The 17,474-nt window shown below is 44.6% G+C and overlaps 1 protein-coding gene across 1 annotated transcript; it reads right to left on the bottom strand.

Moving 5' to 3' along the window:
• Positions 1 to 10,756: 10,756 nt before the first annotated feature.
• Positions 10,757 to 12,008, bottom strand: LOC141700186 (uncharacterized). Its single transcript, XM_074504011.1, has 2 exons — positions 11,514 to 12,008; positions 10,757 to 10,852 (listed from the first exon to the last, which is right to left on the bottom strand). The coding sequence occupies exons 1-2, from the start codon at positions 12,006 to 12,008 to the stop codon at positions 10,757 to 10,759; spliced, it is 591 nt and encodes a 196-aa protein (XP_074360112.1).
• Between the last annotated feature and the right edge of the window lie 5,466 nt (positions 12,009 to 17,474).

Raw genomic sequence — 17,474 nt, 5'->3', positions numbered from 1 at the left:
TATTAAAAAATAAAATTATTGCCAACATAATAATAACACAAAGGGTCACACACAAAGAACGTTTAAACGGAGTGTTATTTAAATTATGAATTAAAATATTTTTTTATTATTAATTTGAATTTAATTATTAAATTAATTAAGTGAGACTTGATTAATTATATATATATATTAGAATTCGAATTTAATAGTAATATAAACTCGAAATCAGAATGGGTCATTTTTTAGAAGCCTGTTAGGTTTAGGGTTAGGCCTTAATCCTCTCTCCCCTATATATACATTAAGATGTATATTTTTAGGGTCACTTGTCACATTACGTTTTTGAGAAAAAAACCATAGCAGCTCTAATCTTAGAGAGGCTAGAGAGAAAGAGAGAGGAAGAGGCAACCAAATCGGCTAGTACCGGCTCCGATGATCTTTGGACGATCGGATGTTCGTGTGGATACCTTGGAGAGCAGATCTTCGCAAGGAGGGCTGCTGTGGTCATCAAGATCAGAACTTCCATTACAATCAGAAGGAAAGCTTTATTTAAGGTACATGATCCTATTCTCCATAATTATCTAGTCATTATACATAGATTCTGCGGTAGGGATTCAAATTTTTTGTTTTTCGCTGCGTTTTATTGCTTGAATCCCTAACATTAACCCCAACAAACTTTATCAAATTATGAAAATTTGAACAAAAGTAACCATGGTCAAATATAAAAATTCAACGTGTAATTTGTAATAATTTATTTGTTGCCAAATGTACGGTACAGTCAGCACTTTCACATGTCACAAGTCAATCAATTCATTTTATATATGCTCTCACAAATATGACTTTGGGGACGTAAACAAATGCTAGAGTTTTCCATCATCAAGTCAGTCCATGTAAGGTTTGTTTTTCCAACCTCTAGATCTTGTCTGTTAAATAACAGAAATTCTCTTGCTGGTGTTCTAAAGTTTTTAATGGTTGCGATTATCTAATTATGCATATACATATAATGATGGTGTTGGTTATCATTGTTTTAAGATATTTGGACATGATGATAACAAAGAAAAATATAATTTTTAATATACATCCTAAGCTACTATTTCATGTCAAATTAGCATATATTTTTTATATAATGCAATATTTCTGCAAGATACGTGTGACACCTTCATTCCACTTATAATTAAGCGTCTTAGTCGAAAGTCATAAACTTATAAGTTAAATTTTTTGAAGATTAATTGGTGATACATATTCTTTATGTAATGGCATCTTCTTACAATATAATGTAATTGTGCATGATGGACACAATAAATTTTGAGATTCATTTTGACCGAAAATTTGAGAGCTCCTCCAATTTAAAGTATATCGGTGACAGAAATTAAGATTTGTAAGAATTTTTATTCTTATCGCTTAAGTTATTTTGAGTTGCTAGATTTGATAAAAGAAGATGCACGTTATCAAGAAGTAATAGGATTGTATTTTAAGCCTTCTAATGCATATTTGAATGTGAGTTTTATTAAATTACATAACGACAATGATATGATGAATATGCTGGGATATATTTGTGGAGAAGATAATAAGTTTGAGACATACGGTGAACATATAATTGAAGATATTTTTGAAATTGAAGAATTTGATAGTATATATGGTTCTTTCCGTAGCATCTCAGATAGTGATAGTGGGGAAAAGGTGAACAATGTCAGCAAAAGAAAAGTGGTATCTCATGTTTGGAACTCTAAAAATGAAAAAGATGAGACTGGTGCTGAATTATTAGAAATAAATGAGACTAATATCCAAGGAGGAGAAAGAAGTGTGACTAATTTAGAAAATGAAAATGACACAGAAATTGGTGATGATAATGAAGAAGAAATGGAAATTATTTTTGATGAAGACAAGTATAAAAGTGATGACGAGGACATAATATGCTTGGACGAACTTGAAGAGATATGGAAAGAAATGGAGTCTTTAAAACGGATGAGCCATATTATGATGATTTCAAATTAATTACAGAGATATTGAGCTAGTTGTTGGGATGAAATTTAGTGATCATCAATAATTGAAGTATGCTATTAAATCTCAAGCAGTAGCGAAGGGATTTGTCATCAAGTATGTAAAGAATGAGAGCACTAGAGTGTAAGCAGTATGCGGGTATCCTGACATATGCAAGTGGAGACTATGGGCTACTAAAATGACTAGTGAAGAAAGTTTCCAGATAAAAACATTAAATAACAACCACACTTGTATAAAGGATTATAAATCTTCTATTGTTGACAGCACTTGGCTAGCAAAGGAATATGAAAGGCAAATCAGAGACAATCTAAATTGAAAATTGAAGGATATTCAAGATGACATGTTTACTAATTATGGCTTAAAAATGACATTAAATCAGTGTTGGAGGGCCAAACAGAAGGCTGTGGGAGAGATTGAGATAGATTTGGAAAAACATTATGAAATGTTATTTGATTACGTGGAAGAGATTCAACGCACTAATCGTGGAAGTAGAGTTGTAGTTGATGTCTTGAATGAAGATGAAGACATATTTTTAAAAGAGTTTATATACGTCTTGCCGGTATCAAAAGGGGGTGGAAAGAGAATTATAGGCCTGAACAGATGTTGGTTAAATGGTAAGTGTAAAGGTGAACTTCTATTAACAATCGGAAGAGACGCTAATGAAAAAATGTATCCAATCTGTTGGGCTGTTGTGTAAGGAGAATCGTACGATAGTTGGAATTGGTTTATACGCCACATGTTGATGGATTTAGGGCCGAACGGGATAATGAGTACATGACGTGGTTGGACTATTATTTCGGATCAGCAAAATGTACATTTTTAAATGTTTTCCTTAAAATGTTCGTTTTATTTAATTTTTTTTATTACTAATGTGTATTTAAGATTTTATAATAAATGTTTATTTCAACGTGTGCAGGGGTTCATACTTACAGTGTCTGAACTTCTTCCGGATGCTGAAAATAGAAATTTTGCGAGACATATTTATGCCAACTTTAAAAAAACGGAACGGAACTCACTATAGCAAGTTGTTCTGGGAAGCCGCGAAAAGTAGTACAAAAGAAGGATTTGGTATGCCAATTAATAAAATTCAGAAACTTTCAAAGCAACCTTATGAATGGCTTATAGCTCACGATCCTAATGCCTGGAGCCGGGCATTTTTCAGTTATGTGATAAAATGCACAAATATAGAAAATAATATATGGGAAGTATTTAATGGAAGTATACTGAGCGCTAGAAATAAGTTTATCATATCCATACCGGAGGATATTTGGAGAACGTTATTAGATAGGGTGAAAAAAAATCTCCCTAAGATTTTTAAGAATGATTCTGACACTGTCCTCGAATAAGAAATAAATTAGGGGATTTAAAAGCTCAATACATGTTTTGGAATTTAAAACATAATTGTGAGGGTATGTTTGAAATATTTCTTGGGAGTTCTTGTGGATATGTTGTGAATATGAAAGAGAAAACATGTAGCTGTAATATGTGGCAACTATGCGGCTTTCCTTGTGTGCATATTCTTGGTGCTATATATTATAGTAATAGGAATTCTGACCACTATGTTGATATTGCAAAAGACTTGCAAGAAAACTTATCCAAACTATATGCAACCATTAAATGGGAGTGATACATGGCCTAAATGTAAGTTGATGCCTGAACTACCACCAATGCAAAGGAGGATGTCGGGAAGATCTAAAAAAGCAGTGAGAAAAAAAATGCATGAAGATGAAGGGTGAAGAACTTTTTCAAAGGTAAATGAAGCAGTGTAAGTTAGCAAGAGAGGTGTTTTAATGACTTGTAGCAATCGTGGAATAACCGGGCACAATAAAAAAACTTGTAAGAATCCTCCAGTTAAAAAGACTCCTGAGAAATCAAAGAGTAAAGGTGGGAGACCAAAAATACAAAACCAGCAGTGTGTTCCATTCCAGGGGCGAAGAAAAAAAATGCAAACATGGGCATCGATTTGTATACTAATCTCAAATCTGGAAAGACCTATTTAATTTTGAATTTTATCCATTGTAATTTATAAGTGATTTTACATATACTAATTTAATATTTGACCAGGGGTATTTACTGCCAAGTGGAGATGTTGATTCAAGTGCAAAAGAAGGTTGAGCTAGTTCAACCCAACCAACACAGATCTGTGTCTATGTAGTATATGTAACATGTTCAAGTCTTGCGTAATACATCTTTAATGTTTTAGGTAATTCATTTTATAAAATGTTTTTGATGTGATTTACGAACATATTTCACAACTTATTAATGATAGTTATTTATGTTGTGTTATAGCTTTTGGATTTGTATAAAACATTTGATTCCTGAAGACAAGTTTGAAAATTGTCACCGATTGCATACCAATAAACAAAACATAGGCTTTGGATATTATTCTTCTAAAGTATATGCAAGTGATGAAATGTTATTTGGCAACATATTTTGGTTGCATTTGTTCACATCACACTGTTAGATTTTATGCTATGATGACTAGTAATGCATATTATAATTATCTTTCACACTCTAAGAGGCAAATATACTGATGATATAATTCTATTAGTGACACTGGTCATATAATTGTTTAATTCAATGCCTTTTATTTGTAGTTTGAATTTTTATTCTGTTACTAATTATGAGATGGGTCTAATAAATCCAGTATACGGGCTTTTAATTTCCTTAGAGAAATGTTACTGTTGTAAATTCACTTGATACTGCTTCTGATAGAAGTAAATTATTAATTAATATTAGTTCACAACTTGGTATCTTGATATCAATTTTTGGTTATCTTTTTGTTAAAAAAATGAGGCCATATTTGAAGTAACTTGAAAAATTGCTAAATAAAAAAATAAATTTTACATAAAGAAAATAAAAAATTGAATTTTATTAAATTATATAAAAAAATTAAGTTTAAAATACTAAACAATTCATAAATTGTTTTTCTTAACAAATAAATACTATTCTTTTATGTTAGTGCGGTGTGACATATGAATTGGACATAATAAGCCATATCAACAATTATTAAAAAGTGTTAGTTCTTTTCTAAAAATAATTTACAAATTTTCACGATTTGATAAAGTTTATTGGAATTAATTTGGAAAATAAAAGTTGATTGGTTACATTGTAAAGTAAATTCGTTAATTTTTTGGGCTAATAGCTTCTAAAAAGGGAAAGAACTTGAGAATTGGTGGATGAGCTCCTTGTAAAATTATATCATGTTTGATGGCCGACAAAACTCAAAATCAAACCATTTTAATCAAGAATGTTGGCTCAGGCAAACATTTATTTTTCATTTCACTGTTTTTAATTTTTATCTCAACGTCCTATTATTCTTGCTAAAATATTGCATTACTCTTTGTTATAGGGAGAATTTCGTATAACAATGTTGTGGAGGTTAATGGGCGGAACAAATATCAAGGACAGTGTTTGAGGGCGGAGGAAGGTTGTTTGGTGGTGGCTGAGCTTGTATGTGGACTCCTTAAGAAAGAATAGGGTTTGTTATTCTCTATCAAGTGTCGACTCATGTCTCATACAAGTGCCTACGTACCCTATTTATAGGGATCAAGCCTCACGTAGTTCTTGGGGAACAAGTCACGTAGGCTAGGGTTAGGACTCTTCAGCCCGTGCAGCCCAAGCCCACGATAAAGTCAGGCCTTCAGCCAATTAGTCACGTAAATCTCGATCGGCTCCACACGCTTCCTACAATCTCGCGGCATCTCCGCAATCCTTCCCGTGATTGTAGGAACAACCCGTGTCGACCCCGAAATCTACGAGCAACTCAGTCATCTATGAGTCACTTTCCATGTTGCACACAAAGTCTTTCGATGCGGCCCGGCCTGGTCACCTCGGCCCGCACTGCCTTCAAACAATAAATATAATGTTACCTCTGTTTCTATAAGATGTGGGCTCATGAGCTCAGCCCGCGTGTGGGCAGCTAAGCCCACCTCGCATGAAGGCACCTGAGCCCACCTCGCGTGGGCACAACCGAGCTCAGCTCGCATATGAGAGCCCAAATGACAAATGTGAGCCCAGCTCGCATGTTTGAGCCCAGCTCTCATGTCATGAGCCCAGCTCGCATGTGAACCCAGCTCGCATGTTACGAGTCCAGCCCGCATGTGAACCCAGCTCGCATGTTACGAGCCCAGCCCGCATGTGATGGCCCAAGTCATATAAATCCATGGTTCTAGCCCACACACGAGAGTCCAGCTATTTAGTGCACCCACAGGGACCTGTTTAGGGCCCATGGCCGAAAGCGGGCATAACAACTACCCCCCAAAATTCCTGGTCGCATCTTGAGGCTAGGTATTTTCTAATCTTTTTATGGCCTCGCAAGTGTGAGCCCACCAGGCCGCACCAAGCCGCCTCGCGTGTCTCGCCTCGCATGCCTTTCATCTTTGCATTCATTTTGACAGGCGTTGGACAGCTGGCGTGGGGATTCGTGTCATCTTATGAGATGACGACACGTGTTGCCTCCTCCTTTCTCTCTCCTATCTCCTATAAATATGTGAGATTTCAATTCATTTCTCATATTTCCAAAAACACTTCCTGAATTGCTGCTCAATTTGCTCAAGGATCTATCACGGCGAAGATTATCATTTCAACAAGAACCGTCTACCGGCGGCGATATTCTCCGGGACCAGATTCATCAGGATCTTCATACACCTCTCCCACAGGTCTCTTCGATTCGAGCCCGTTTTTTATTCATGCTTTATTCACGCACACCATGCGAGCACACACCACCTGTTCGATACGAGTTCACACACAACCACAACGCGCGATGCGAGCCCTTTCGCTCGTTTAGATACTTAGGTGTGATCCCGTGTGAGATGTGAGGACACTTAGGTGCGATCCCATACTTGTTTTTTTTTCTTTTAGGGCCACACACTAATTTTCACCATCTTTTACAGATGTCGAGTGCGTCTTCAGCCCGCTCCTATGGATCATCTCACTCTTCCTCGAGCCCGGCTCGCACCTCTGCTAGCCCGGCTTGCTCTTCAGCTACTCCATCTCCATTAAACCAATACCCTCCTGAGCAGCGAGGCTCCAAGGACTTCCAACGCGAGCTGACCTCTCTTTCTGGTCGTCTTAGCCAACCTATCTCTCCCGGCTCAGCTATCATCCCTCAAGGGGCTTTGAACATTGCCAGAGTTGAGAACTCGATGCGAGCAGCTGGATCCGGCTCGCTTGATATTCACCTCGACCCGAACCCTGAGGATTTTACCAGGGAGAAGAATATATATAATTGGAGAAATAGGCCCGTGGACCTCTCTCATATTCCAGCCTCCCTTGGGGTAGAAGAGCTGCTAAACCGCGAGCCTGCTTCCTTGGATAAAGACCGAGCCGAGGAGATTTTAAGAGAAATGGCTGAAGAGAGGGCAGCCCGTCTGAGGCAAGCAGCAGCTAACCACCTCGACCCCATTCACCTTGACTCAGAATCAACTGACAGCGACCTGGGGAGTGCATACTATGACACCAGGAAGAAAGGAAAAGAGCCTGTAGCTGCTGAATATCCCATCCTGGGACTCGAGGGTGAAGAAGACGGCTCGCATTGGTCCTATGACTCTCCTCAGAGCGAGGAGGTGGCAGATGTTACAAGTCAGTACAAGATTTGTAACTATAATTATGCCCCCGCAGCCTCTCCTGAGCCTTATGTGCCTCCTGCCCAGCCCGAGCTCGAGGGTGAGATTGTTTTCAAAAGGCAGATCATTCCTGATGGGGAGGAGAGCTCAACTACAAATGAGGAGGTTAAGGTGCTCGCTTGCCGCGACCTGCCTACCTCGCTGACTCAGAAACATCTGGCCGAGCACATTGAGCAGTTTCAGCTCGAGGGCCATATTGTCTTGCCCCTACCTCATATGAGATGCTATAGATTCAATCACTCGGAGAATGGAGGCAGGGTGCCTCGCATGGTCTTGTCCACCTTCCTATTAAGGCTGGGAATCTCCTCTCCTCTTCATCCCTTCATCAAAGATGTTTGCGAGTACTTCCAGCTCGCACCCCTTCAGATCAATCCAAACGGATACCGGGCCGCCCTCGCATTGTACATCATGTACCACAAATGCGGGTACCCTTCTCTAACCGCGAGGCAACTGGGTTACTTCCTCCATTTGAAGCATTCTCCTAACGACTTTGGGTATTTCTACTTCTCTGTCTGGCCGTGCTTCAACAAGAAGAACCTCATCCACAACGGGCCGAGCAACTCAGGGAAGTGGAAGAGCCCTTACTTCTATATCCACGAGGTGCCTCGAGTCCAGACTCATTTTTATTATAATCCATGTAAGTTTTCTCCTGCCCGCTCTCGTCTCTTCTACCATAGCTCTTTCCTTTTAACAAAAATTTCTTTTATCTCCAGCCACCCCGCCTCGCACTGTCCTTGTGGGACAGGAAAAGATAAACGCGGACAGTCTTCTAAACCTTCCTAAGGCGGACCGGGACATCCGAAAACTCATAACGACCTCCAATCTGGTCGCATGTGGGTTTTTGAAGGAAGGAGTGAGGCTGACTCCTCAGAAGAAATCTAGGAAGAGATCCAGAAAGGGTAAGAATATCGGGCCCGCACGTCCGGGCCTGGCTGCTCGCATGCGCGAGCTCGTGTGCTCGCGTGCTCACTTTTCCTGCATGCATCTCGTTTCACATCGCACTTTAATTCTCCGTATTTTTCACCTGCTCGCATTACTTCTTTCCTTTGCATCTTGCTGTGACTAATCTATTGCTTTGTTGTTTTCTTTTTCAGAAATGGCCGTCTCCCCTATCCCCTTCATGGAAGAGGCTGAGCAGGCTGCGGCCTCGGGCCCCGTTCAGCCCGCAGCTGCGAGCATAAGGGCTCGCTCTCAGGCCAATCCTCCGGCCCGCATGACTACTCTCTCCGAGCATCTCAAGGATTCAGGGCCCTCTCCTCGACTAAAGAGGCATAGAGGTAAAGAAGGAAAAACTGGTGAGCCTGAGCCAAAGAAAGCTGCTCCCTCTGATGCTCCTCTTCCCTCTTCTTCTTCTGCCAATATGGTTGCGACCACATTCGGCCGGCTCGCCCAAGGTCACATCAGCGAGCAGGATTTAAAGGATTCGTCTTCTTCTGCTCTCGAGGTTAACCAGGATGCACTCTCCCGAGCCGCGGCCGAAGTATACTATCGTCAGTTATCTAAGGCTCGAGAGATGCGAGCCCTCAGCCAGACCAACACAAAGCTCGAGGCTAAAGTCAAGTCCCTTCAGAGTAAGGTCGCTGAGCACGGGCAAGAGAAAGTTACGCTGGTGAACAACTATAATCAGAAGATAGTTAACCTGAACGCTGCTCACGACAAGGCCCTAAGGGAGCAGAAGGAGGCTCATGACCTGGCTGCTGAGGCATGTAAGAAGGAGAAGGATGCCCTCGAGGAGAGGGTGCTCGAGCTGGAGGGATCAGTCTCTGCCCTGACCGAGGGCCGTGAGGCCGCCCTCGTTGATGCTAGGAACCTGGGGGCCAGGAATTTCATGAAAGTCTTTATGAAGAAGGTTCCTGACTTCGATTGGGCGGCTCTGGGTGCGAGCACAGCGAGACATGCTGACAAGTTGAAGCTGTAGATGGAGAGGGATGCCCAAATTGCTGAGGAGGCTCGGCTCGCGGCCGAGAAGGCCCAGGTCGCTGGTGAAAATCGTGAGGGAGCAGAGGCTGATAACCCTTAATGTAATTTTGATTAGAACTAGACTTTTGACTGGGTAAGCGGGCACCCCTCTCACCTCGCGCTTGTATTTGAAATATTCTGCCTCGGGGCATAACTTATTTAACTTTTGTTTGTATAAAATGTCTAAGTTTTTTGTGCCCGCGTCTGTTTTTACGGTGCTAGCTGGTTTTTTTTTTTTTACCATGCTTATACTGACCAAAAAGTAATCATAACTCTGGCCGCTTATGGCGAGCGTTACCCCTTCACTGTGAGCCTAATTTATTCAGCTCGTGTCATTTGTTCAATCAAACAACCATTGAAAGAGAATGCCAAGTGGAACAAGCCCGCATCGACTCGCAGGTGTTGTAGGTGTGCTCGCACTAGGAGCTCACATGTGTCTTCTCCTCGCATCATGCGACTTTGAGTATGACTGATGGAGGGCTGGGCCCCCTGGGTCGCATTTATGGTTTTGAGGGCCAGGGTATGAGCTCGCATCATGGGCCTATATCTCTATCCACATCTTTTATCTACTATATGTTCGTATTTGTCTAAGCGGGCCGTGGCCCGGCTCGTTTCATATTCTTGGCATCAAGCGGGTCGGGGACCAGCTTGATTTAACATGTTAATAAAACAACTGTTCTGTCCTCGCATGGGTTCCCAAGGATGGGGTCCCCTGCTGGGTATTTAATCTATTAACAGAAGTTAAAATATCAAGTGCACAAATAGAGATCAATCGTTTATTCATAGATAATGGGAAGTGAAAGGAATACATGCTTGTGGTCTCAGGGAGGCACCTATATGGCACTACCCCCCGAGACTTAGGAATATTTGAAGATAATACTAAGTCTGAAAAGAATAATATTACTGATAATACTTGCGAAGGTGTTCCGCGTTCCAGGCTCTTGGGATCAACTTGTCTTGCATATCATTGAGGTGGTAGGTTCCCTCCCAGAGCACCGATTTTATCTTGTAAGGGCCTTCCCAATTTGCTCCCAAGACTCCGTGACTCACCACCTTGGTATTTGGCATGACCCGGCGCAGAACTAAATCTCCCACCTTGAAAGTTCGGGCTCGAACCTTACTGTTGTAATGCCTAGCTGTCCTCTGCTGATATGCCGCAATCCTGATCTGAGCCTCTTCTCGAGTTTCTTCGATCATATCCAAATAGAGCCGATGATTGACCTCGTTTGCCTCTGAGTCATAGTTGTCCCTTCAAAAAGATCCTGCTCCCACTTCAACGGGCACCATAGCTGCACACCCATACACCAGAGAGAAAGGGGTCTCTCCAGTTGTGGTTCGAGGTGTAGTGTTGTAAGACCATAGGACCTGGGCGAGTTCTTCTGGCCATGCTCCTTTCTTCTCTTCAAGCTTTGCCTTTAAGGTATGCTTAATGATTTTATTAACAGCCTCTGTCTGCCCGTTACTCTGGGGGTGGCAGACTGCTCTAAAGCTCTTCTGAATCCCCAGCTGCTCACAAAACTCTCGCATCTCCTTGCTATCAAATTGTTTCCCATTGTCAGATATCAGCTTGTAAGGGATGCCATAGCGACATACAATAGCCCTGTATATAAATTCCCTGAGCTTTCTCGCTGTGATAGTGGCTAGGGGCTCGGCCTCTGCCCACTTAGTGAAATAGTCTACCGCAACTACCGCATACTTGACGCCTCCCCTGGCCTTCGGGAGTTCCCCAATCAGATCAATTCCCCACATGGAGAAGGGCCAGGGGCTCATGAGGGATGTGAGAGAGGCCACGGGGTTGTTGTAATAATTGGCATATCGCTGACACTTATCACAAGCTCGGGAGAATTCAAAGGCGTCTTTTTTCAGCGTTGGCCAGTAGTAGCCTTGACGGAGGATTTTCTGAGCTAGAGAGCTACCCCCCGAGTGATTGCCACAAATGCCCTCGTGTACTTCCCTTAGGATGTAGTTGCATTCCTCCCCATGTATGCATTTGAGAAGAGGAACACTGAACCCTCTTCTGTATAGAATCTCGTCGTATATCACATAGCGGGCTGCTTTGTATTTTATCTTCCTTGCCTCGTTCTTTTCGTCCGGAAGTGAACCTTCTCTTATGTATGCTAGAATAGATGTCATCCACGTGGGGCCGAGCTCATTACTGAGGCTGCCCACCTCATGCTCGGGCACACTAGGTTGCCTCTGTATATCAAGGGGCACGGTCCCTAGCAAAGTGCTCTCGCGGCGTGAGCCGAGCTTAGCTAGCTCATCCGCGCCTTCATTCTGCCCACGCGGGATTAGTTCCAGCCTCACCTCGTTGAATCTTGCGATTATCCTCTGTGCGCACTTCAGGTAAAGCTCTGTTCTCGGCCCCTTAGCTTGATACCCCCAATTTATCTGATAGACCACAATCATGGAGTCACTAAACACATTCAAATTCTCGACCTTCATTTCCAAAGCTAGCTTGAGACCGTTGATCAGGGCCTCATACTCAGCATCATTGTTGGTTACATGAAAGGCCAGATGGGTCGCATGTCTGATTTTGTGAGCCTCTGGGCTGATTAGCTCGATTCCGGCCCTGCTCCATCACCGTTAGAGGCACCATCCACATATAGGCTCCACCATGGGGCACTATTTTGTCTCTCCAGTCCGACTTCTTCTGTGCTAGGTATAACAACTAGGGCTCCCGGCTCCACTTCTTGATGTGGGGGAAATTCTAGCACAAAATCGGCCAGGGCTTGGCCTTTGATCGCAGTCCTTGGCTTATAATCCACCTCAAATTGGCCGAGCTCAATCGTCCACTTCAACATTCGACCAGAAGACTCTGGTCTATGCATCACTTGTCTGAGGGGGTAGGAGGTTCGCACTTCTATCTTATGTGCCTGAAAATAGGGCCTGAGTTTTCGGGAGGCCAGAATCAGAGCATACGCTAGCTTTTCGAGGCTTGTGTATCGAGTCTCGGCATCGGCTAGCCTTTTACTCACATAATATACCGGGAGCTGGACACCATCCTCCTCTCGGACTAATACTGCACTTATTACAAAGTCGGAGACGGCCAAGTATAGGATCAAAGTTTCTCCTGCCTTTGGGTTGGACAACATTGGAGGGCTACTGAGATGCTTCTTTATGTTCTGAAAGGCTTCCTCACATTCTTCGGTCCACTTAAAGTTCCTCCCCACTCCTTTGATTGCTTTGAAGAACTCTTGGCATTTATCGGAGGATTTTGAGACGAAGCGGTTTAAGGCAGCCACTCGTCCCGTTAAGCTTTGAACATCCTTCACCCGTCGAGGGGATCTCATCCCGAGTAGGGCTTGTATCTTGGCTGGGTTGGCCTCAATGCCTCTATGGTTGACAATAAATCCCAAAAACTTCCCCGATTCAACCCCAAACACACATTTCTGGGGGTTGAGCTTCATTCTGTACTCCCTTAGGATCTGGAACATTTCTGCCATGTGGCGGACATGATCCCTCGCTTCTTTCGATTTCACCAGCATGTCGTCTACATAGGCCTCCATAGTCTTCCCCGATTGATGTTTGAACATCTTATTCACCAGCCTCTGATAGGTTGCCCCCGCATTAGGGAGCCCGAAGGGCATCCCGATGTAGCAGTAAAGGCCCCGATCAGTAATAAATGAGGTGTGCTCCTGATCTGGCCCATACATGGGGATTTGGTTATATCCCGAATAAGCATCCATAAAACTAAGCAGCGCGTGCCCAGCCGTGGAATCAACCAGCTGGTCGATTCGGGGTAGAGGAAAGCTGTCCTTCGGGCAAGCTTTGTTCAGGTCGGTGAAGTCTACACATGTCCTCCACTTGCCATTGGGCTTCTTGACAAGCACAGGGTTGGCCAGCCACACGGGGTAGAAGGCTTCTTTCACAAGTCCTGCCTCCATTAATCTATCCACTTCTTCTCTGAGGGCCTCTGCCCTCTCTCCACTAATCGGCCGTCTCTTTTGCCTAACCCCCTTCTTTTTCGGGTCCAAGTTGAGCCGGTGGCACATGACATTTGGGTCAATCCCTATCATATCGGAGTGTGACCATGCAAAGACATCCAAATTCTCCCTTAGGAAGCGGGCTAGATCCTCTCTCAAGTCAGGACTTAGGTTAGAGCCTATTCTGAGTACCTTGGAGGGATCATTTGGGTCTACTAAGATCGGGATTGTGTCCTCTGCGGCCCCGGCCCTCTCGACCATTGGGGGCATTCTCGGGTCTAAATCTTCTCGAGCCTCGCTAGTTTTTTCCATTTCCGTGATTTCCAAACCTTCCGCATCCTTGAGCTCGGTCTGGTGAGCTTGGGTCGGGTTTATCAAGCGTTCAGAGGTTACAGTTACAGTTCGAGTGATTCCATCGGGTGGGTCCATAGTGATTGTTGTTTCTTTGTGTGCCCACTTCCCTCTCCTAAGTCTTGCAGTGATTTGTTCTGGGCTCTCTTCTTCATCACTTGCTTCCTCTACAATCCCCTCTTGTATCAACATGATGGGCTGAGATGCTTCCATTAGTAAGGCCCCTGGGCGTGGTTCCACATGAATTCCCATGTGCTCGAAGTAGTTCTCGGGCAACTCCTCAATTGAAATCAAATTACAAGTCTCGTGGCCCTCATGACGTATTCTTTTCCTGCCCTCTGCCTCTTCCATGGGGATGTCGCACTCACCTGCTTCAGCTATCTCCCTTGAGGCATTTCTTGACTCGGCCGCTTTGAGTGCCTGGTTGTAGCAGGCCCTGGATTCGTATTGACAGCTCTTCAAGATGCCTACCCCCGTGAGGGTTGGGAATTTTATCGTCATATGATGGATCGAGGTCACCATCCTCATTGCCCTCATAAGGGGTCTGCCCACTATAACATTGTAGGCACAAGGCTGGTCTACAACTGTAAACATAGCGATCTGGGTGGCCACATGAGGCTCCTCTCCTATGGTCACCGGGAGCCGAATTGTCCCTTTCATTCCGATCGAGTCTCCCGTGAACCCGTACAGGTGCCCACCTGTTGAGGTTAATTCTCTATCCAATAATCCCAGTTTTTTGTAGGCATCATAAGTCAAAACATCAGCCGAGCTCCCGGTGTCCACCATTGCTCGGTGAACATTCACCGTCCCAATCTTCATTTTTATGACTAGGGCATCGGTATGAGGGTAATGCACCCATTTTGCATCATTCTCTTTAAACACGATATCATCGACCTCCCTTTCAAAGAGCTCCGGGGGCCTTTGGCTTAGATGATTGACGTTGGTGAGCGGCTTGTCCTTTGCTTCCCGGGCATATCTGTCCATCGCCTTCCGGCTGTCTCCACCAATGTGAGACCCGCCTAGAATAATATGAATACTACCTGTCCGAGGGACCCTTTCTTTGTCTTCTGGGGGTGGAGGAGGGACGGTATGATAATCCGTCATGTGTCTTCGAACCTCCTTGACAACCCACTCCGTAAGCTTCCCTTGTCTAATCAAAGTCTCGATCTCATCCTTTAGTTGTCTACAATCAGCTGTATCGTGTCCGGTGGCCTCATGGTATGCACAATACTTCGAAGTGTCTCTTTTATTGTAGTCTGTGAGAGGAGTTGCCTTCCTGAATACCCCCTTCCCCACATATGTAGCATATATGTGGTCGATAGAGGCTACCAGAGGGGTGTGTGTCTGCCATTTGCTTGTATAAGGCCTTCCCAAATCTTTAGTGGTATCTTTGCCACGGGCAGACTTTTTCGGGCTCGAACTACGCCGATATGTCTTCCTCCTTTCGTCAGGGCTTGAGGATCGGTCCCTCTTGTCTCGATAGCTTTCGCTGATTTTCAGCTCTCTCATCGATTTCTCTACCCTCTTGAAGGGTTCGGCTTGCTCATAGAACTCGGCCAAGGTTCTCGGCTCACTCGCTTGGAGGCTCTTCCAAAATTTCAATCCTTCTTTCAGCCCTGCTATCAAGAAATTTTTGATGGTCTCCTCACTGGCTCCTCTCACCTTGGGGACCTCGGCGTTGAACCGATGAAAGTATTCTGCCAAGGGCTCCCCCTCCCTTTGCTTGATGTTGGCTAACGTGGCCACAGGAGGCGAATAGTGGAGGGTCGACTGAAATTGTCTGACGAACAAGTCCTCCAATTGCCTCCACGTTCTTATGCTAGTCGGTCCCAACTTGGAGAACCATTGTTGGGCACTACCTCTGAGTGATGCCGCGAAGAGTCTGCAACGGGTCATCTCCGGCACCTGATAGACTTCCATCTCAGTGTTAAATTGAATAAGGTACTCCGCCGGGTCGGCTTCGCCGTTGAATAGAAGGTCGGGGTTGTGCCTAAACACCCGAGGTAGGGGGGATGATCGGATAGCAGCCGTAAACGGAGAGGGGGCAGCCGAGGCAGGGGGCCCTCTCTTCTCTTGCTCCATCTCATCTAAGATCCTTCTCAGGTCCCTTACTCTAACAACTTCTCCTTCTCTGTCACCACCCGCATTACTCGAATGATGTGAGCCCTGAGGTCGTTCGCGGCGTCCCCCTCCTCCAGCTCGGTCCTGCGACTCCTCTTCACGATTGTATATGCGTCTATGTCGCTCCTCCCTCCTGGGTGAGGTGTGTTGATGTCTTTCCGGAGGGGTCATTGCCCGTTCCCTTTTCGAGCCTCTTTTATCCACGGGCTCTTTCTCTTCTCTCTCCTTCTTACAATTCTCCAATTTGAGCCTGAGGTCATGCTCGCTTAGTTTTCTACCCACTCGGTCTAGCACGCTAGTTGACCTTGCCTCAGATGAAGCTGGCTTCGGCCCCGATCTCGTAGAGATCTGGCTGCCCCGCTCATCATGGCCTCGGGGTATATCTTCCTTTTCGCGTGATATTTCTTTCTTCTGTTTGGTCTCGGTTGCCACGTCATCAAAATCGTGGATCAGCTTCTTCTGAGGGCCTTTGCCCTTCCAGCTACGCTGTGAGACCTTGAGGCGGCGCGCCTTACGCTTGGCGTTCCAGACCGAGCTTCTTTCTACCTTTGACATTCGGGCGTTGATCTGATTCATCTGATCGGCCAGCCCTTCGAGATACGTCATCACAGCCTGCCCGTCCACGGTTGCAATTGGTGGAGGTGGCGCCTGATTCTCTGGGGGCGTGTGTTCGAAAGTAGGGTCCTTCTTGCCTCCGCTCCCTGGTGTCGTCGCTTGCCTGCTTTCTTTGGTCATCTTTCTCCCTAAGATGAACGAGGCCCCTCCTTCTAGCGCCAAATGTTATAGGGAGAATTTCGTATAACAATGTTGTGGAGGTTAATGGGCAGAACAAAGATCAAGGACAGTGTTTGAGGGCGGAGGAAGGTTGTTTGGTGGTGGCTGAGCTTGTATGTGGACTCCTTAAGAAAGAATAGGGTTTGTTATTCTCTATCAAGTGTCGACTCATGTCTCATACAAGTGCCTACGTACCCTATTTATAGGGATCAAGCCTCACGTAGTTCTTGGGGAACAAGTCACGTAGGCTAGGGTTAGGACTCTTCAGCCCGTGCAGCCCAAGCCCACGATGAAGTCAGGCCTTCAGCCAATTAGTCACGTAAATCTCGATCGGCTCCACACGCTTCCTACAATCTCGCGGCATCTCCGCAATCCTTCCCGTGATTGTAGGAACAACCCGTGTCGACCCCGAAATCTACGAGCAACTCAGTCATCTATGAGTCACTTTCCATGTTGCACACAAAGTCTTTCGATGCGGCCCGGCCTGGTCACCTCGGCCCGCACCGCCTTCAAACAATAAATATAATGTTACCTCTATTTCTATAAGATGTGGGCTCATGAGCTCAGCCCGCGTGTGGGCAGCTAAGCCCACCTCGCATGAAGGCACCTGAGCCCACCTCGCGTGGGCACAACCGAGCTCAGCTCGCATATGAGAGCCCAAATGACAAATGTGAGCCCAACTCGCATGTTTGAGCCCAGCTCTCATGTCATGAGCCCAGCTCGCATGTGAACCCAGCTC

This window comes from Apium graveolens, unplaced genomic scaffold (assembly GCF_009905375.1).
Source record: "Apium graveolens cultivar Ventura unplaced genomic scaffold, ASM990537v1 ctg1886, whole genome shotgun sequence".
Taxonomy (NCBI): Eukaryota; Viridiplantae; Streptophyta; class Magnoliopsida; order Apiales; family Apiaceae; genus Apium; species Apium graveolens.
The sequence above is the reverse complement of the archived record's forward strand: the minus strand, read 5'-3'. Positions and strand labels throughout refer to the sequence as shown.

Coding starts and splice junctions, on each gene's coding strand:
- LOC141700186 (XM_074504011.1), bottom strand. CDS start 12,008: ATGAAGGTCGAGAATTTGAATGTGTTTAGTGACTCCATGATTGTGGTC. Junction 10,853..11,513: donor GCAACTACATCCTAAGGGAA/GTACACGAGGGC, acceptor ATGGGTGTGCAG/CTATGGTGCCCGTTGAAGTG.